This window comes from Monodelphis domestica, chromosome 1 (assembly GCF_027887165.1).
Source record: "Monodelphis domestica isolate mMonDom1 chromosome 1, mMonDom1.pri, whole genome shotgun sequence".
In the NCBI taxonomy this organism is placed as follows: domain Eukaryota; kingdom Metazoa; phylum Chordata; class Mammalia; order Didelphimorphia; family Didelphidae; genus Monodelphis; species Monodelphis domestica.
Genome location: NC_077227.1, coordinates 513798944 through 513819703, shown reverse-complemented (window position 1 = coordinate 513819703; position 20760 = coordinate 513798944). Strand labels below are relative to the sequence as shown.

Here is a 20760-nt window from a genome sequence, read left to right as displayed (position 1 = left end):
TCTTACCATGATAAAGATGGTTAACAGCTTGTGTATATATGTCACTAGTTAAGGTTTTACCAAGTGCTTTATATACATTATCTCATTTAATCCTTACAAAAACACTTTTGAGGCAGATAATATTCTCTCTGTGTCTCTCTTTTTTTTTTAATCCTTACCTTCCATCTTAGAATCAATATTGTGTATTGGTTCTAAGGCAGAAGAGCAGTAAGGATGAGGCAATGGGACTTATGTGACTTGCCCAGGGTCTCACAGCTAGGAAGTGTCTAAGTCTAGATTTGAACCTAGGATTTCCCATTTCTAGGCCTACTGAGCCACCTACTGCCCCCTAGATATTATTCTCTTTACCCCCATTTTACTGATGAGAAAATTGTTCTCATAGTCATACTGGTGGTGAAAATGAGTCAAAATATGAACCCAAGCCCTCTGCCTCCAGAAGAATCTGTAACCTGTTCCAAGTGTCTGTAGAACTATGCTCACAGACAGAATCATGGCTTTTAGAATGGCAGGAATTTCTGAGGCCACCTAATCATTATAACTCCTTCATCTTACAGATGAGGAAATTGAGTCCCAGAGAGGGCAAAATTTTTGCCCAGGTTCACACAGGTAGTAAAGAACAAAGCCTGAACTTGATTCTATCCTCCCTCTCCCCCCAATTCCACTACACCAAGAGATTATATGACTTAATCTTGCCCATGGCTATCTTGACTTCAAGACTGGTCCTCTAGGCACCATAGGGTGCTCCCTTTCCTCAGTGTGGAGAATGAGAGACCTGGGGCTGGAGGAGACCTCAGAGGCCCTCTACAAGCTCCTCATAGATGAAGAAATTAAGACTGAGTGGGGCAGATGTAAATGTCCTGCCCTAAGTCACACAGGTAGTTGTCATTATTACTCTTTCTACTACTACTCCTGGTGGTTATTATTAGTATTTCTACTAGGGTTTTCTCTACTACTACTGTCATAATTATTATTTCTTCTACTATACTGGTAATTGTCATTATTACTATTTCTTTTACTACTAAAAAAGCCTGCTAGAGGTTAGGGCCATCTGTAAACAATTAGCATCTTGGAACTGGAAAGAATTCTGCTTTAATCCATTTCAGTTTCACCTCCTTGGCAGCCCTAGACCAGTTTTTTTAAGGATTTAAGAACTTGAGTTTGCACAGATGAAGATAATTTGTGACCTAGAACTGAAAGCACTTTCGTTTTCATTGCCAAACAGGTCTTGTTCTTCTATATGACTTTAAAAAGATGTTTTGATACCTCCTTGGGCCATCGGGGGAGCCATACCTGTTGGAATTTGCACTTCAGAGAAAAAAGATAAATCTCTTCCCCCAACTTGTCTACCTTCCCTACCCACTTCTCACCACACCTTTTGGGAAATGTTTGCTCTTGCCCTGAATTTTCTCCCCAACCAGGGGGGGCCTATAAAGTAATTGGGTCAATCTGAGTGCTAATGCCAAAAATGTATGAAGGCCTTGATTCTAGGGCATGGGCAGACTCCCAAAACCAGTGTGCTATAATTTTTGAAGGCCACAGAAGTGCTGCCAGCCTTATTGTGAACTCTCTTCCCTCTCTCCCAGACTCTGATATCCATGATTTTTCTTAACTGCTCTGAGCAAGGTTGCTAGAGGGCTAACTTGAGAGCTCATGGGGCTGAAATGGTGGAGGTGTGCCCATTCCTACTGTGTTTGTGCAGGATATATGGATGTATTTGAAGTTTGCGTGTGTATTTATGACATCTAAGTAAATTTAAAAGTGATTGGCTTATGTGTACGGCATGCATAGTTTCATCTGTAGGTTGCCTTCCTTCCCCATCACTTGACTGGTAATCCTCAGTCTCCTGGGAGTCAGTGAATGTTTTCACTGAGGTTCCGTTTTTTATTGCCTTTGGGAACCTAGTCCTTGAAATATCCTTTTTTTTTTTAAACCCTTACCTTCTGTCTTGGAGTCAATACTGTGTATTGGCTCCAAGGCAGAAGAGTGGCAAGGGCTAGGCAAGTGACTTGCCCAGGGTCACACAGCTGGGACGTGTCTGAGGTCAGATTTGAACTTAGGACCTCCCGTCTCTAGGCCTGGCTCTCAATCCACTGAGCTACCCAGCTGCCCCTTGAAATATTCTTAACTAGACCCCAGATTCCCAAGTTACCTCGAACTGCAGGTTCCGAAACTCATTGGAAGACCAGCTCTCACTGAGATCAGAGAATTTCTTTTATACCAATGAACATATAAAAAATTATGCTCCAGCTCATTAAAAAAAATATTCAGCAAATATTTAGCAAGCTCCTATTGGGTGCTAAGGATTCGGTTACAAAGACTGAAACAAAAACTCATCCTTTCCTTAAGGAACTTGCATTCTCTATGGGGCTGGTGGGAGGTAGAGGGAAAGTGATGGGTAAGTGAATAGTAAATACATAGGAAAAAGTACTTGATGGGCGATGTGATTTATAACATGCATATAAAAAGTATTTGAAGGGAGGTGTCATTTAATAAATAGAGAGCTGGCCTTGAAGTTGGAAAGATAGGTTCAAGTCCTGCCTTTCACATATTTTGGCATTGGGACCCTCACATAGGATGTATGTTTCCAATCTGGAACCTGCCTCTAGTGTCTTGCCTTGACTGTTCCTCCTGCCCAGTTGTTCTCCTTTGCCTTGTCTTTTTTTTTAGCCCTTACTTTCTCTCTTAGAATCAATACTGTGTATTAATTCCAAGGCAGAAGAGCAGTAAGGACTAGGCAATGGGGGTTAAGTGACTTGCCCAGGGTCACACAGCTAGGAAGTATCTGAGTCCAGATTTGAATCCAAGACCTCCTGTCTAGGCCTGGCTCAATCCACTGAGCCACCCTATCTGCCATCTACCTTAACTTCTTAAAATATTTTGGCTTCCTTTGGGCTACCTTCTTCAGGAGTCTTCTTAGCATCCCTTCCTTCCATCTCCCCATCCCCCAGCTGCTACCCCCTTGCTTTATAAGATTATTTTGATCCTATTTGTGTATATACTATCTCTCCCATTAGACTATAAACTCCTTGAGGACAAGAGCTATTTTTGCTTTTGTCTTTGTATCTTCAGAACTTAACCGTGCTCTTGACAAGAGTAGAAAATACTTATTGACACTGGACAAGTCATTTTACTTCTCATTACTCCAGACAACTTTCTTAAGACATGCAGGAATGGTAGAGGAAGTGGCCTACTAGGAGCTCAGTACATCATGGGTCTAATTTTAAAAAGAAAGAGCCAGGGTATAAGACTGCCCCTTTTCCAACCCCCCTCCCAACTCCTCTTCCCCTAACCCCCAGCATCAAACTACCATATATGTAACAATAACAAAACCCAAATTAGTCAGTGATTGTCTGTTTATGTAGCATTCTGCCCCACCAAAAAGGAGTTCTGTTCTCCCTAGACCAAGATTTGGGTTATCAATGATTCAAGGGTTTTCCTTATATTTATTGTTTCCATTTACATTTTTGTAGGTGTTGAATCATGGAATCTTAGGCCTCTGAACTAGATTATTGAATCATGCCATGTCAAGTGGAAAGGATCTAAAAGACTTATCTAGCTCGCCACATTTGGCACATAAGGAAACTGAGACCAGAGAAGAGATTTGCCCAAAGCTGAGGGCAGAGCCAGGTTTAGGGCTCTTTCCACTGTCCCCTCTAGAATCATCTTCTCTAAACCTATATTTACAGAACTGTTCTTTACCCAGAGGTCTTAAGCGATTATAAACACTCCTACTCTTTGGTATATAAGAAAGTAAACAGGGGGCAGTTAAGTGACTCAGTGGGTAGAGAGCCAGGCCTAAAGATGGAAGATCCTGAGTTCAAATCTGGCCTCAGATACTTCCTAACTGTGTGACCCTGGGCAAGTCATTTAATCCCTGCTGCCTAGTTCTTATAGCTCTTCTGCCTTGGAACAGATATTTAGTATTGATTCTAAGACAGAAGGGAAGGGTTTTATTTATTTTTTTAAGGAAGAAGAAAGAAAGAAAAAAAGAAAAGAAGCAAGCCTAGGCTGTCCATTCTGCTCCCTGTGGGATGTCCTAAACTGAGGTCTGGTCTGGAATCCCATTAGTAATGATTTATTAAGCACCTATTACATGTTAGAAGAAAACCGGCAGCTTGGAATAATGAAGACCACATGGATCGATACTGGCTTATTCTTTGCATGTCAGTGCAAAAACTGAATAAATACACACAGAAAAGAGAGTGAGAATAACATGGATGTTAGATCTATCCTGTATAAGATTCACAAAATTGTGAGTGCAGGTATGAAGATTACATTGAGATAATTTTATTTAAACTTAAAACTCTTCATTAACTTTAAAACAGGCATCCTTAAGCCAGTTGTTTTTTTAACTCAGGAAAGTACATTTCAGATGCCTGTATTTAGTTTTTATACAGCCCATCTGCCAGTGTGCAGATGGGTGAATGTGAGGTTCTCTCCATAAGCCTTAGCATAAGTGGATTTGTGCGACCGTGACCGGCCAGTGAGGTCTATGTGTGTCAGATGGCTCTGTCAAAGTCAAACTTCCCTTTTCTGTCTCCTAGGCCATTGGCATCTACCGTGAATGACAAGCTGGAGCTTCAGGAATGTTTGGAGCATGGCAGGATAGCCAAGGTGAGGGACTGGGCCTTTATTTCACCTCCTGGCAAGCCTGGACTAGGCAGAGGATTAGACCACCAGCTTTGGGAAAGAAGAAAAGGTTTCCAGAGTAGGAAGGGTAGAGCTGTAGCTTGCCAGCTCTCTGAGTGTCCACCAACCTGGAGAATGGACTGGTTGGTGGAAGAGACGTGAGGTACCTGGGACCGGCTGAATACCTGCCATCCTCCCCAGGATGACCTCACTTCTGCCCTCCCTGTGTTGACATGCTTGGCTAGGAATAGCCTGTTTCATGGTCATCTTTTCATTCTGCCTCCAGATGGGGCATCGACTATTTGTCAAGACTTCCTGGCTAAAGCTTCACACCCAGGTTCCAAGGTCATCAGAAATTACATGAAGCACTTTCCCTGAGAATTTGCTGTTGGGATCATCGTATCCCAGCACTTAGAGAACTTTTAGTTATAGCTACTCGGCGTCTTTGTGCCTGGGGCAGAAAGCAGGCCCGTTTTTGCCCTCCAAGTGAGCCCATCTGAGACCAGACCCATTTGTTTGGAAGGGGAACAAGAGAAGCTAAATCTGGGAGCTAGCTCGGTTAGAATGAAGGTCCAGGCCATCCCAGAAGTGAGGAAAAGCAGGGCAAAGAGTGGTATCTAGGTACAGGAGGAGCCACCCTTTGTGTTCCTTCCTGCCATTTGGCCTTCATCATTGAAATGAGCCTGTCTGATCCAGCCTCCTTGACCAGAGGAGACGGGGCCTGGCTTCTTTTGACCCAGAGTGTAGCAGTCATACTGTGATACTCATGCCTTTTCTCTTCCTCGTCTTTTCTAGTTCAGCAAAGTGAGGACCATTACGACTAGGTCAAACTCCATCAAGCAGGGCAAAGACCAGCATTTTCCCGTCTTCATGAATGAGAAAGAGGACATCTTGTGGTGCACTGAAATGGAAAGGTACCCTCCCCCTTTAGTCCGTTTTCCTTCCAGGGGTGAGTGTGGTATGTGAGGTGCCTGGGGAGGGACTAAGTTCAGAAAATGGCCTCCCTTATGAGTTCTCCTTACCTCGTAGGACTGACCCAGGCATCACAAAACTGGCATTTGAGAGGGAAAGGGAGTTCCTCTCCATCTCTTTACTAAGTATGGACTTAGCTATCAGAACATAAGTTTGGACCTTTATTGGGAAATTGTAGAGTCAAGCAAGATCTCAGAACCTTTTAGGTTTCTATAAGGAGAGAAAAGAACAAGGAAAAAATCCCCAAATGCATTACTATGAATATGATACTATTACCAACCCAAATCCCATTAATGGACCAACTAAGAGAGACAGACAATGTATATAGCAGGAAGGGCTTTGAAACCAAAAGGACCTGAGTTTTAATTCTGCCTTGACTTTCACCCATTTTTCAGTTGTGTCCAATTCTTTATGGTCCCATTTTGAGTTTTCTTTGACAAAACTACTGGAGTGGTTTCCCGTTTCCTCCTCCAGCTCATTTATAGATGAAACTGGGGCAAAGAGGGTTAAGTGACTTTTCCAGGGTCACATAGCTGGCAAATATCTGAGGCATCCAGATTTAAACTTGGGAAGATTTTGAATCTACTGCAGGCCTGGCACTATCCACTGTGCCCACCTACCTACCATGGTTACTTACTCCCTGTGTGACTTTGGGCAAATCACCTCACTTCTTTAATGCTTAGCACCCTGCCTGGAACAAAGATTGATTGATTGACTGACTGGGTCGGAATTTCTCCTTTCCACCATAAGGTCTTTGGACTGACCTTAAAGTCACTTCCAGGTTTAGAATTGTGGTCTAATGGTCAAAGTCTCCCAGTAATCTTCATTGGCTTAATAAATGTCACACATCACAGGATTTTATGTAAGATCTTTTAGAGTCAAGATTATTTCATCCCTTTATTTGTGTCCCCAGCTATTTAGCTTTTAACTGATGGATCCTAGATTTAGAAGGGGAAGGGACAGGGCAGCTAGGCAGCTCAGTGGATAGAGAGTCAGACCTGGAGACTGCTGTATTCATATAAACAAAGAAGTGAAAGGGACCTTAGCAGTCACCTTGTATACCCCTTCAGTTTTACAAATGAGGAAACTGGGAAGTTCTGATGAGTTGAGATTTACTTGAGCACGTAGGAAGGGGCAGAGATGCCTTCAGTCCCAGGGCCTCCGACCCCAAAGCCAGTGCCCATGCTCTTCTACCTCCCTTGCCTACCTCCCTTAAGGGTCACATCCACAGGATTTGTAATTGAGGAATTGGTGTCATTTTCATGACTTTTGCAGATGATGTTGGCATGAAGAAACTCTTTCATCAATGGTAATTTGACAAAGCAACTTTGGGAACTTGAGAAACAGTAGCTTTGGCCAGCCCAGAACACACTCCTCAGAAATTAAGTTAGGCAGGCAGGCTGGCTGGCTCATGCTTTGAGTGCGTGCGTGCGTGTGCGTGTGTGAAGTAGTATTTGCCATAGCATTTCCTATGCTTCTATATACACAATCTTCAAAATCTTTGCTATGCATTCAGATTTACAGGATTGTTGAGGTCCATAGGAGTGAAAGAAGGACCCTCCAGATTCACCCCTTTCTACCCCTTTTGCCAATATCTTCTTCTTTTAGGGTCTTTGGCTTCCCAGTCCATTACACGGATGTCTCCAACATGAGCCGTTTGGCAAGGCAAAGACTGCTGGGCCGGTCGTGGAGTGTGCCTGTGATTCGCCACCTCTTTGCCCCCTTGAAGGAATATTTTGCCTGTGTGTAAGGGACATGAGAATGAACTGGGATAGTGACATCTAATCAAAGCAAAACCACCAAGAACAAGAGGATGGAGAGAAGTAGCAGCACCCGGAAAAGAAAAAAGGAATTAAAAACAAAACAAAACACACACACACAAAAAAAACCCACCACAGATATGAAAACATCACCGAGCAAAAGGGTTGGACATCATCTCCTGATTTTTCAATGTTAAACTTTGATCCTATTTAAAAAAAAACCAAGCTTCCCCTCCCCTCTTTATTATTATTATTATTATTATTATTTGGGTCAAACCTTTTAGTTTTCCACTCTTTCCAGAGAGGTTTTCTGTTTGTCTCAGTTTTGGCTTCTCGCTGTGACTGAAATAAGAAGGTTTATAATTTTTTTTTTTTAATGCTGTAAGAGGAGGAGTAGGAAAACAGGGAACTACAGCAAAAAAAGAAAAAAGATATTCAACAAAATAAAAACAGCAACTCTACCATGCAGAGGAGAGATTAGAGGGGGGAGGGGGAAAAGGAAATATGCTATAGAAATCTATCTTATATATATATATATATGTGCGTGTGCGTGCGCGCGTGTGTGTGTGTGTATGTGTGTGTGTGTGTGTGTATGTGTATGTATTTTGGGTTTGGTTTTTGTTTTTGTTTTTGGCTTGGGCCTGATCAGATTAGGAGCACAAGCAGGAACAGAAAACTAGGGAGACCCTTGGGGCAGATGGTAGTGGTGGTGGGCAGCAGCAGCCGCCCCCACCAAGGTCACCTCCAGCCACTGAGTGGTATTTTACCAGCACCATTCCTGGTGATGCAAAATGAAACCCAACTAGCAACAGGGAAGATGAGAACACCCACACAATACACTTTTATACAGTATTTCAGGTGCCTACCACACAGGAAACCTTGAAGAAAATCAGTTTGTAGAAGCCGCTGTTACCTCTTGTTTACAGTTTATATATATATATATGATAGATACCAGATATATATCTATATATAAAAAGGTACTGTTACTACTGTACAACCTGACTTCATAATGGTGCTTTTCAACAGCGAGATGAGTAAAAACATCACCTTCCATGTTGCCTTATGTGCAAAGGGTTTTAATCAAGGATGGAGAAAAGGGAGAGATGGTTTTTTTGTTTTTTTTTCCATTGTTACTTTATGTTATTTTAATTTTTTTAATGGTGAAGGAAGTGGGGGTTAGGAAATAATCCCCCATGTCCCATTTCTCCCTGCCAAAAGGGGTGGGGAAAAGCTTGAAGGTTAAAGGGTGTTAAGGACAGTGAGACGCCCTAACAGGAGACAACTTTTCCTGAGTCATGCAATAATTTTTTTTTTTTAATTTCCCAAAAGGTAAACTCCCTGGGATAAATGGCAGGGGTAAAGGAGGACTAGGTTTCCAGTTCCCCTACTTGAGTGATTCCACTGACTCCAGAGGATGTCTCATGGAGGGGCATGGAAACCATCCAGAGTTTGGGGATGTGTACAGCTAAATTCCCCATCCTGGAGGAAATAAAAAAACATACAAAAAGTACTGGTGCTTTTCTGTCTAAGTCGCCTTTTGTGTGTTCTTTTATGAGAAGCCACCCTCCCCCCTGGCCTGCTCCCATCTGCCCCTTCCCTGCACAGGCAGCCCCTGAGCCCAGGGGGAGTGATGTTTTTGGTCATCTCCAAACATAGGCTGCAGTTATATGCTGGGAAGCTGATGACATGGTTATTATAATTGTTTTTATGGTTCTAATTATAATTATGTTTGTTTAATTTTTTTTTCCTTTGGGGAAGAAAATAAGCCCAATACTACCCTCCCTTCTCCCTTTAGGTTTTAGACCAAGGTGCAGGGAGCAGGGTGGGGAAAACAGGGTGCTTTAAACCCCCCCCCCCCAAATTCAGTGGCTTCAATGCCCTGGTTCCTAGGAATCCTGGCTCCCCTTCCCCTCCCTCCCTTCTCAGGCCGAGCCCACAGTCCCCTTTGTGCAGTGATATTTTGGCAGCTCAACAGTCCCCGAAAGTCTGCCTTCTGGAGTTCCGTTGCTCCTCTCCTTCTTCAGCTTGCCCTTTGCTCTTCTCAAGTCTAAGGAATATCAAGAGTTAGAGGGAGGAAGGACAGGAGCAGTCTCTCTCTTTCCTTTTAAATGTGATGTGAATTGTATGTGTGGTTCCTCCTCTTCCCCCCCTCTTCCTAGTACTTGGTCTGATCATGGCTGCACTCTTTCATCTTTTTTCTTTTTTTGTTTTTGTTTTTACCTCGAGTCAGCCACACTTTCAAGTCCTGGTTCCAGAGACTTGACCCACTTCCTACTTTGGCAGACAGGGGCCTTGTGGCCCGGCCCGGGCAGTAGGGAGAGGAAACACTCAGTGGCTCTGGGGTATGAGCCAATGGGCAGATGCCTGCCTCGATAGATGGGGTGTAGATATGTGGCATATAGAGATATATATTTTATAATGGGAGGGGGGATGGAGCCTCCTGGGACCTGCAGAGATGGGAGGCACACTCTAAAGTTCACGGTCCCATATTACCATCCCCAGAAGGATAGGACCTCTGGTGATAGGCACTATATAAATACATAGATAGGGACATATATATGAAATATAATGCAGTTGGGGGAGGGGTCTGGCTAAGCCTCTACCCTTCTCTTTCCCTGCCACTGGCATAGATAGCCCCGTACAAATCAATCTATCTCTTACATACAAACATACTTCTACACAGTTACAGCTGCACTGTTCTATACACACAGACATAACCTTCCCCAAGATCCAATACTTCATGGAGTAGAGCCCCGTACAACCACTTACCTCGACCCTGCTATCCTCTTGAATGCAGTTAACCTTTTTGGGGGAGGGCTCTCCATGCCATCCAGGAGCTGTTGAGTTCCCAAGGTGCTACAGGTGGTAGGGGAGAGATTGAATCAGCTGACATTTTAGCTAAGAGACACCCCCCCATCCAAGTGATAGTCTACACTTTGTCTCTTCAATGCTTCCCATCAAGTGTGGGAAGGTCCTGAGCTAGCAAATCCCTGGATCTCAACATCTGATTCCAAAGTGCAACCCAAGTCAATCTCATCCATCTTTCTTGACTTTCTATCTTAGCCTAAGGGACTTCTTGGAGGAAATGGGAAAGGGAGCCTTAGGCCAATACAGAGCAACTGGGTGGTAGGGGAGATCCCCCTAGGCAGGCCTTTCAACACCTTGGCCATTGTCCACTCATCCAGGAAATGTCCAAAAATTCCTGCTCAAATTGGGGCTGTCTGGCCTTGGATCCCAATAGTCTAGACCCAACTTCTGTTTAAATTGGTATTTAATGACTACACTAAGCTACCCATCCCTTTAAGTCTAGGGGTGGCATTGTGATCGGTGCTGGATTTTTTTCTCCTCTTGGATCATGACTGGTTTTCCACTGGAGATGAGTTTGGTGTTGGGTTTCTTATACTTTGTGGTGCTCTCCTGTATTTCCTTTCTGTATCCAGCTGGGCTCCACTCCCCTACCCTATCCCACCATGGTTTGGGAGGCCACCAGCACCACTCTAGGAGTGGCTAGTGGAGGAGGTGGGCTGCTCTTGAGTAGTCCAAGGTGCTCCCTCCCCTAATAGCCGACACTTGTTTCCAAGGTCTTCCCAGTTCCCCTTGTCTTTTCACTGTTACCCTTTGTGCTATGCCTAGCTTTATGCCAGCAGGGCCCTCCCAACTCCTGCTCACTAATCCTCTGCTCCTCAGCACCAAAGCCTCTTCCTTGCTCTTGATACAATATAGTCTAGTCCGTTTCCCAGACTTGTGCTTAAAAATGTTGAATTTTTTTTTTAGTAGTGACCTGGATGGACTTGGGCTAAGCTCATATTAGCCAAGCCTTATGCCCTTCCCAGTAATATTGGTATTAAGTACCTAATTAGGGATGGAGGGCTCTTGGTAGCCCACCAACCAAGCATGCAATCCCATCATCTTATGGACTAGGCTTTTAGGTTTGGGGACAGTCTTAACCCCATATCTCAACCTGGAGATTCTTCTATGAGAATGGGGTCCTCCCAGAATGCATTTTGCCCTGGAGGAGGGTTGATTTTGGATCCATAGTTCCTCCCAGGGATAGGACCTCACCCTACCTTTTGTTCTATTTCTGGTGGCCCGGCTATGCTTTCTAGATGAGGGCTGTTCAGAAGGGAAGTCTTGGAGAGAGGGGTTGTAACTGTGACTTATTTGGGGGCATTGTTTCCAGTGGCTCCTCTTCCTATGCCATGAGAGCCAAGAGAGCAGAAAGTTCTAATGGGGAACATACCCCTTCTTGGCAGAAGAAAATTATGAACTCAGGAACCATTTGGACCAGTCCAGGATCTGGCTGGAGAAAGTACTGGGTGAAGTCATTCTGAGAGCTCTTTGCACAAAGCTACTTCCAGTCAGGTCAGAAATTGGCCCAAATGGTTCATGAGTCCATAATTGGCAGAGAAGCATGATAGAGGGACTTGTGGGCAGATAGGTTGAATGTATCCAGGTGGACTCCACTTCCCTATGGTTTGGGAGGCCTTGAATGTGCTAATCCTTGTTGTGTTACAATGAAGGTGTCCATCAGGCAATCTTCCATAAGAAGCCTCTTTCTTCAGGCATTTAGAGGCTCCTCTGGGTAGTTCTGTCATGATTGTGGGTGGTAACAAAATACCTTAAAAATAGGAGGATGAGGTGTGGGGCTCCCCATAAGACTACCAGAGAATGTAGGGAGCACTCCTGGCTTTCTTCATAGAAGAAACTGAGATGTAAGGGAGCAGTGGTCTGTGGGAACCACAGAAAGGATGGGACAGGATTCAACTTGGAACTTGTTCCTACCAGTCCTATCATTTCTCTGATGTCACCTCTGTCAGTGCTATAGAAATGAGGGCTTCAGGGGACAGACCACCCACCCTGCCAGTCCCTGGTGGGGCACAGTGCCAAAGATTGCAGCTGTTGACTGAGGCAAAGAGCAAATGAGTTTAGTCTCTATTGGGCAACTGCTGAGTACCCAAAGGGGCTTTACGTTAGCTGGTATTAAACCCTCAGGTATGGTCAGGGTGAGCTAGGGAATAGATGACCTGTATGTGGCGGGGAGGAGGTTAGCCAACAGGCAGATCCAAGGTTCTGGGTCCAGCCCCTCTAAAAGACACAAGATGGAATTGGGGTTCTGAGTTGCCACTTCTGATCTCCTCATACCTGAAAGCAAATGCCTTTTTTTTTTTTCAGCTGAACATCCCATTGGAAAGCAAAGTTGCTCATGAGGTGGGCTCCCAAGGATAGTTTCTGGCACCAAAAGGGCAAGTGGTCATGTGTGATTGGCAGAGTCTTGAGACTTGGTGGGCTCGTTAAGTTGGCCCAGGTGTATGCTGGGTCTTTGTAGATCCCAATGGGAAGGAACTGCTTCTTCCCCTCAAGCCTTTAGAGGCATCTCCTGGATGGAGCAGCTAGCTCTCATCTTCTTCTCTCACTTATCTGGTAGTAAGAAGATCCCGAGTTTGCTAGTGGGGAGGAACCCTAGATCGAAATATAACCTGGCCAGTCCAGGAACTACAATTGGGAGCAAAAGAAGGAAACATTTCAGCTGAGCCATTTGGGAATGTTCTTACAGGAAAACTGCAATCATTAGTTTTCATATCTTAGATAAGTAGTTAACTATATGAGATTCTATATATATATATATGTGTATATGTATAAAGTTGATTTTGGATGCAGTTTTTAAGAATTCCTGTCACTGTTAATGCCTGGTGCTGAGCTTTGTTTGGGGCTGGGGTCTCTCAAGAGCTGTTTTCAGAAGCCTTCCCAGGAACCCCCTGGAGCTAGTATAGGGTTGGGCCCTGGCCTGCATTGGGGCAGTGGTACTGAGACATCTTGGATATCATTTGGAGGGGCGGGAAGCATTTCCGAGTCTTGAAAACATTCTGAAATGAACAGAATAACACGCGCCAGAGACTTCCACAGACAAAACTGGTGCAGAGAGCAAACCTGCTTTCCCCCAGGACTTTGTCTGGTAGGATCTCTGTTCCTACCCCAACCTGGTGCTTTGGTCCTGGTGGATCAGTCTTTTGACCTTGTTGTCTGGTATCCTCTGGTATGAGGAAAACATTAAGCTAAATGACTAGGTACTGCCCTTGTTTAGCAAATAAATGGAGTGTTAGGGACCCCTTGGGTTATATAACCAGGCAGGAACCCAAGTCCTTTCTCCAGTACCAAGTAGGACAGAAGGTTATCAGGGAGGGGGCTTCCCATTTTCTCATTCCCTACTGAGGCTGTGGGTTCATCAGCACCAGTCGGGTGAGAATTCCACCCATCCAACTGTTCTAGGTGACCATGGTGGGTGGGCAACCCCAGGGGTATCTGGAAGGGGAGAGACAGCTAAAGGATACATAGCACAAAGGATCAACCCCACTGCCCTAAGCACCAGCTCTTAAATCTTTACATTTTGGTAAAGGAAGGATGGGGATGAAAGGGAAGGGAGAGAGTCTACTCGTTCCCTTGCACCTGTTTTTCAGAAATGCCAACTAAGGTTGGCCTCTGGTGGCCTCTTGCTTAGCTGTGGCTCCAAAAAGTAGAGTTTTGGGGCAGGGAGGAATGGGCAGCTCAGAGGCAGTGGGGACAGGGAGGGTCCCATGACTAGCATCCGTGATTTGCCATGTGTCTCCCCAATCCTCCCCAAAAATGGAGGCCAGTAGGAATGGGCAATCCCTGTTGACTCCTGTAATGAAAAACTCACCTCGGATCAGCCCAACTTGGAAGGGGGTAGCTTTACCTGACATCAGATCAAGTGGTCTCCAGCCCCACACCTGGGGAGATGAACAGGGAAATTGGAAACATGTCACATTTCATTTTGTAAAGCGATTTTGTTGAACATCCCTAGATGTCAACAAAATGAGAGCGAAAGAAATGCCTAAATTCCTTAAAAGACACAGCGGGAGTAGGTGAATCAACAAGGTGCTAAAAAAACAAAAAAACAAAAAAAAACATTTTATTAAAAATATATATTGTTAAATTAAGTCTGCTGTCTGGACAATGACTGTTTGTTTTGTTTTCTTGTAGTGGAGTTTAAAAGAGACTATTATTTTACTCTGATATATTATTATTAAAAAGGCATTTTAACTTTGTACTTGAAAACTAAATGAGAGATTTCATGTGTTTTAGCTGAGGCATTGAAGTAGCGGGTGCTTACCTATTTGTGGGAAATCATGTATTCATACAGAAGAATAAACTCTGTAGAAGATTTGGTTTAAAAAACAACAAAACTTACTGTTACAGAGATTTGGCTTTGGCCCCAAAGGCAGAGCGCTTGATTCCACATTCCATGCAGCTAAATGCAGGACTTTTGTTTTTCCCAGACTACACCCTCCACCCCCAACTTTGTTTTTCTAAAAGTTCCCTATTTAAAAAAACCCCAACAAAAAACAAACAAAAAACCCCCCAACTCCTTTTCCCCTTTTTGTTCTGGTTTCAGCATCCTTCCATTATTTTTGTTTTTGTTTTATTTTCGTTTCAGGTCGCTTCTCTATTTATTGACAATAAATAGTGTACATTTCACAGTCTGATTCTTCGACATCACAGGGAGAGGGTGAGAGTGAGAGGATCCCAAGGGTAGGTGGGTGGGTGGTGTTTGGTGGGAGCAGTCCCTGGCCCTCAGCCCTCAGCCCTCCCCTGGTGTTCTGTTGTATCTCTGTGTAAGTGATGCTCGTGACATAGCTGTTTATGAAATAATTAAAGAGGTCAATGCGTGCAGCAGATGTAGAGAGTCTGTCGGTTCCGCCTTCATCCCATTTTTTGGTGCCCAGAAGAGTATAATAAAGATCCTTTCTAATGTACTTGTGCTGGAGAACACTTGAATAAATGGACTGTTTTTGTGCAAAAAGAAAAACTGAAAATAACTGTAATAATGTCCTTTTGTCTTGCGGCTCCTCCTTGGATGTAGTTTAGTTCCCTGTTGGCCTATGCATGTGATGCCAATTGACACACTTCCTGTTCATCTAATGTTCAATTTCCCATTCACCTCTTCACTTCAATAGGAATTAAGAGGGAGTGGATCTGTGCTGTCTTGCCCATCAGCACTACAGATCCTAAGCTACCCATCCTGGCCCATCTTCTGTAACTCCTTTCCTAGAAGTTTGCCACAATGGGTCCATCCAAAGTGCTGAGCATCTTCCTCAATTTCTCCTTCCACTGCAGAAGTACCAGAGGAGCCTAGGGTCTGTCCATTCACCTGTTACCCTTCACTCTTGGCACATGACCAACCCCACTTTGTTCCACTCATTTCATGGATGGTATCCTCTACTCCCCAGTTCCAGGGGCACCCTGGCACAGGGGAAAGGGTGATCTGAAGGAATTTGGGGTCAGCGGAGCTGAGCTTGAATCCTGGTTTTGCCATCTGGCTTCACCAGAAGTCTCTGAGGTCAGCCTGATCTCTAAAATAATAAGCTTTGGGGTTAGACAATTTTCTAGCCACATAAAGCTAGTTTCAAATTGTATAATAAATAAGATTTTGCCATCGATGTGATAAAATGTTTCCTTACAAGTGGAATAGGGGCAACTGGCCTCAGAGCCCTAAAGGACTCAATTTCAAGTTCTGTCATTAACAATACAGAAGGCTGTCATTTACATGTGAGTTACCCATCTTCATTGGTGGAGGGAGATTCTTCCCTGGAAGATCCCCTCCTTCACACCAATGAAATCAGAGGTCTAGATCAAATGAAGTAAAATATTAAATTGTAAATAAATTATAAACACTTGACTGCTTGAGAATTGGGCACTAGTTTAAGAGATGGGCAAACTGGTTATTGCCCTTGGCACGTGACTTATGACTATAGTCCTTGCCTTGCATCTCTTCCTCCCTCCTTCCCAGGTACTACTTCATATAGGTGGTTTCTATTCCTTCCATGCCATTTTGAAAAAGCTTTGTGATGGAGCAAAAATTTAGGCTGGTATCCTCTCGTACCCCATCTCAAAACCTGAGGCCTTTTGGATGAGTCACAGCTGCATTTTTTATCACCTAAATGCTTAGCTGGACATCAGCCAACAGTTGCTTCTCTGTGGCAGTGGGATTAGGCCAGGATTACTTCAATCCTTCAAAATTCTGTGATTTCACCAGAGTGGGCACTGCCTCCCACCATGCCTTAGGGGATGGTCATCATGAAATATGAAAGCTGAACAAAATTCGTGCCCCCCCACCCCCCTGGTGCCAGCCTGGGGACAATGGGCCTCTGGACAGAATAGAATTTCTGGGTTGGGAAGGACTCCAAGAGCTATCAGCTGTAACCCATGCTTGAAAAAAGTCCCTCCTATAACATGCCTAACAAATGGCCCTCTGGTCTATTCCTGAAGCCCTTCTTAGGAGGGAGGACTCACTACTCTCACCTCTTTAGTTCTAGTGGAATCCTCTAATAGTCCTAATTATTAGGAATTTTTTCCCCCTGACAACAAGACTAACTTTGCTGTTTTGTAAGTTCAAGTCAAACTGCCGGTGATAGCCAGCCCTTAAAGAACTTATGTTCTACTACAAGGAAACAGTGAGCACATAAAAACAACAACCCAAAATATATGTGAAGTAAATACAAAGTGACTTTTTAGGGGGAACAGAGGGTACTAACTTAGGGAGAGAGGCCCAGGAAAGGTCCATTTCCATCTGTGGGGTTAAAGCCAGGCCTATGATGGCTGATGTGCAATCTCAAATTCAGATTGTACTGTTTCCAGGCTTGTTCTCTGCTCTTTCATCTTTGAAAACCCAGGATCACCTCCAATCCCAATAGAGTTGGACTTCAGCGGAGAAGCCTTGGTTACTAGGAGATTGTTTCCTAAATTAGATAAGCTGATTTATATTTTGCTGTTTTAAAAAAAATCCTTTTTAAAAAACTTAATTAATAAGCACTTGATTCCCTCCCTTCTTTTCCCTCACCCCCACCCCACTGCACTTAAAAAAAGAAAAGTGTTCAGTCAACAAACAATTATTAGTTGTCCACTATTTGCCAGGCACTGGGCTAAGCACTGGGGATGCAAAAAAATGTTGTAGAAAAAACAACCAACCAAAAGGTTCTGCCCTCAAGGATATTAATTTCTACTAAGGAGAGATAACAGCTAAATAAAGTTACATGCAAAATATTTGGTGGTGGTTGTTCTTTATACTCAAAGAGGATCAAAATGACATCACCATTGGGGTCAATGTGTCTGACACTCTATATATATTATATATACATATATATATATGTATATATATATATATATATAATACAATACAATATAACATAGCATAAGCTTAGAAGACTCTGCCATTGCCGATCAGGCACAAATAGCCCATATGAACATTTGGGATGAAGATGTCTCTAAATTTGGGCATCTCATGTTTCTTTTGATCTACTGTAATTCTGCTTTGCTCATAGACATGGCGGGCATGCGTCTTTGATGTGGGCATGCCATATTGGACAATCCTGCTCCAGGGTCTCCCACGTCTCCCAATGGATTCTAAAGTGCTTCAGAGAGAACCTTAGTAGGTCCCTCCCTGTATCCCTTCATCTGACCTCCATGTGATGTGAGCACTTGCCTTATGTGACTTCTCCATAAAATGGTCTTTTTTGGCAAACACACATTTGGTATTTGAACCATGTGGCCAGCTCTTTGGAATTTCGCTCCCTGCAGTAGGGTTTGAATGCTTGGCAGCTCGAGAAAGGACTTCAGTGTCCAGTAGCTTATCTTGCCAAGTGATCTTCAGGATCTTCCCAAGAATTCAAAAGGAAGCAATTCAGTGTCCTGGCATGGTGCTGGTAGACTGTCCACGTTTCACAAGCATACAACAATGAGCTCAGCACAATGGCTTCGTAGACCCTCAGTTTGGTAGGCAGCCCAAGGTCTCTCCTCTCCCACACTTTCCTTCAGAGCCTCCCAATTGCTGAGCTCACTCTGGCAATGTGTGCATCAACCTCATCATCTTTGTACACAGCCCTGGAAAACATACTGCTGAGGTAAGTGAGTACATCCACGGCATTCAAAATTCTTCAGCTGCTCTAACCAATGGCTCCATAGAAGGATGGCCCAGTGCTGACTGGTGGAGAACTTTTGCTTTCTTCTTGTTAATTGTCAGGCCAAAATTAACCCAAGTGGCAAAGAAGCGATCTAAGATATATACAATGTTGGTGGAAGTTAGTTAATCTCCAAGGGGAAGGCATTAGCGTATGTACAGGACAAGGACTAGGAAGGAAGGAAACAAGCATTTATTTGGCACCTACTATGTACCAGGTATCATACCAAGCACTTTACCAATATGATCTCATTTTATTCTCACAACAACCCTGGGAGGTAGGTGCTATTATTATCCCCATTTTATAATTGTGGAAATGGAAGCAGGCAGAAATTTAGTGATTTGCTCAGGGGTCACATAAATAAGTGTCTGAGGTTGGTTCTAAACTCAGGTCCTTCTGGCCCAGCACTTTATTCATAGACCTCCTGGGTGCATCAAAGGCTTCCCAAAGGAGACATTTGAAGTGTTCTCTGGGTCACTGTGACACCCTTGTGGAGCTCAAGGTAGGGAAAGTGGCTGCTACTTTTGAATTTTCCACAATCTATGATCCTTCTCTAATACATTTGCCACACAACTGCCAACATACTCTCTATGCCTAGGTGTGACTGTCACTCCTCTACTCAAGAAACTTCAGTGACTGGCTCTTGCCTCAAAGATAGAATACATACTTCTCTGCTTAAAATTTAAAGCTCTTCACAGTCTAACTATAATCTACCTCTCCCCCTCTTTCACTCTTGATCTGTCCCATAAAGTGGACATTGAAAGATCAAGGCTGGCCCCTACAACCCCCCACTTTCAATGCTGTGTCTAAAATTTCAACCCCAAATTTCTGATTCTACCATAAACTGTGCATGCTTAGGCAATCTGCTACCGGAATGTAGAGGCACCACCATGTTCTGAACCTCCCCCTTCCATCCTACCCACCAGTCTTCCCTGATCAATCAATAAACATTTATTAGGCACCTGCTGTGTGCCAGGAATTCTGCTAAGCACATCAACAACATGACTATATAGTTGGGAAGTTAAGTATTGGAATAATTTAGTTTTGTTTTATTTTTAAGTTTACCTTCACACTCATATTTATAAAAGGACATTGCTGATTATAGATGTTGACTATTTAAGAGATGAAAGGGTTAGACAAGGTGACATTTAAGGTTCCTTCAATCAATCAGCACATTTATTAAAAAGTTACCACTTTATGCAAGGAACTGCACTAAGTGGTAAGGATAGAGAAAAAGTAAAAATGTCTCTTCCCTTAGTGAGTTGACATTTTAATGGAGAACATACCAAGCAAATGATTGTGCACATAGAAAATGTATACAGTAAAAAAGGGAGGTAATCCCAGGAGAAAGGTACTAGCATTGCAGAAAATGGGATTTGAGCTGCCTCTTGAGGAAAGCCAGGGAAGGCAAGAAGCAGAGGTGGGAGAGAAAGCACTCCAGGATTGGGGGACAGACAGTCAAAAGACATAGTGTGGGAGGGAAGGCACAGAGTTAGGAGATGAGGATTGGTGTGTGTGTGTGTGTGTGTGGGAGGGAAAGAGAGAGGGAGACACACACACACACACACAGAGAGAGACAGACAGACAGAGAGAGAGAGAGAGAGAGAGAGAGAGAGAGAGAGAGAGAGAGAGAGAGAGAGAGAGAGAGACAGAGGGGGGGAGGGAGAGAGAGGGAGAGAAACATGGTCAGATCTTTGCTTTAGAAAGATCACTTTGACAGCTGAATGGAGGATGTACTAGAGAGGGGGAAAGACTTGAGACAGGGAGACCTACTAGAAAACTGTTGCTTTCAGCCTGTCTAGGCATAAAGTGATGATGATATTAGGATGTGTACCTGTTCTACCTGCACTAGGAAGAGATAGAAAGATATTGGGATGGTGACAAGACTCAGAAACAGATTGGAAATCTGGAGGGTGTAAGAAAAGAGTTGACCCTATAGCTGCAAGCCTAGATAAATGGGAAGATGGTAGTACTCTAAGCAAAAATAGGAAAATTGGGGAAAGGGAAGGGTTTTTTTAGAAGGAAGATAAAGAATTGAGGGTTGTTTTTTCTCATGTTGAGCTTGAAATGTCTATGGGACATTCAGTTAAGATATTCAAGAAGTAGTTGGCGATATAAGATTGGAGTTCAGGGGAGAGGTCAGACTTAACTATATGGATTTGAGAATCATCAGCATAGTAATGATAACTGAATACATGGTTGCTTTGGGGATCACTAAGTAAGATATCACAGAGAGTGAGGAGAAAAAGGTCTAGGATAGAACCTTGGGGAACACCCATGCATGGCATGTGCACTAGCAAAGGAGACGAATTTAGGGTTATGGTCAGGCAGATGGGATGAGAACCAGGAGAACAATGGCATGAAACCTAGACAGGAAAGAGTATTCTGGAAAAGAAGGTGATCGACCCTGCCAAGAGTTACCGAGA

At 43.7% G+C, this 20760-nt stretch overlaps 1 protein-coding gene across 5 annotated transcripts in view; it reads left to right on the top strand.

Annotated features, from left to right (window-relative positions):
• Positions 1-15196, top strand: part of DNMT3A (DNA methyltransferase 3 alpha) — a 166579-nt gene extending 151383 nt beyond the window's left edge. For all 5 annotated transcript variants that reach the window (XM_007475932.3, XM_016423800.2, XM_056813135.1 and 2 more), the window contains 3 exons: positions 4545-4614; positions 5425-5543; positions 7210-15196. In XM_007475932.3, coding sequence (XP_007475994.1) covers positions 4545-4614; positions 5425-5543; positions 7210-7351 — 331 coding nt within the window. In that variant the 3' untranslated portion in view covers positions 7352-15196. The remainder of the gene's footprint in view (positions 1-4544; positions 4615-5424; positions 5544-7209) is intronic.
• The last annotated feature ends 5564 nt before the right edge of the window (positions 15197-20760 follow it).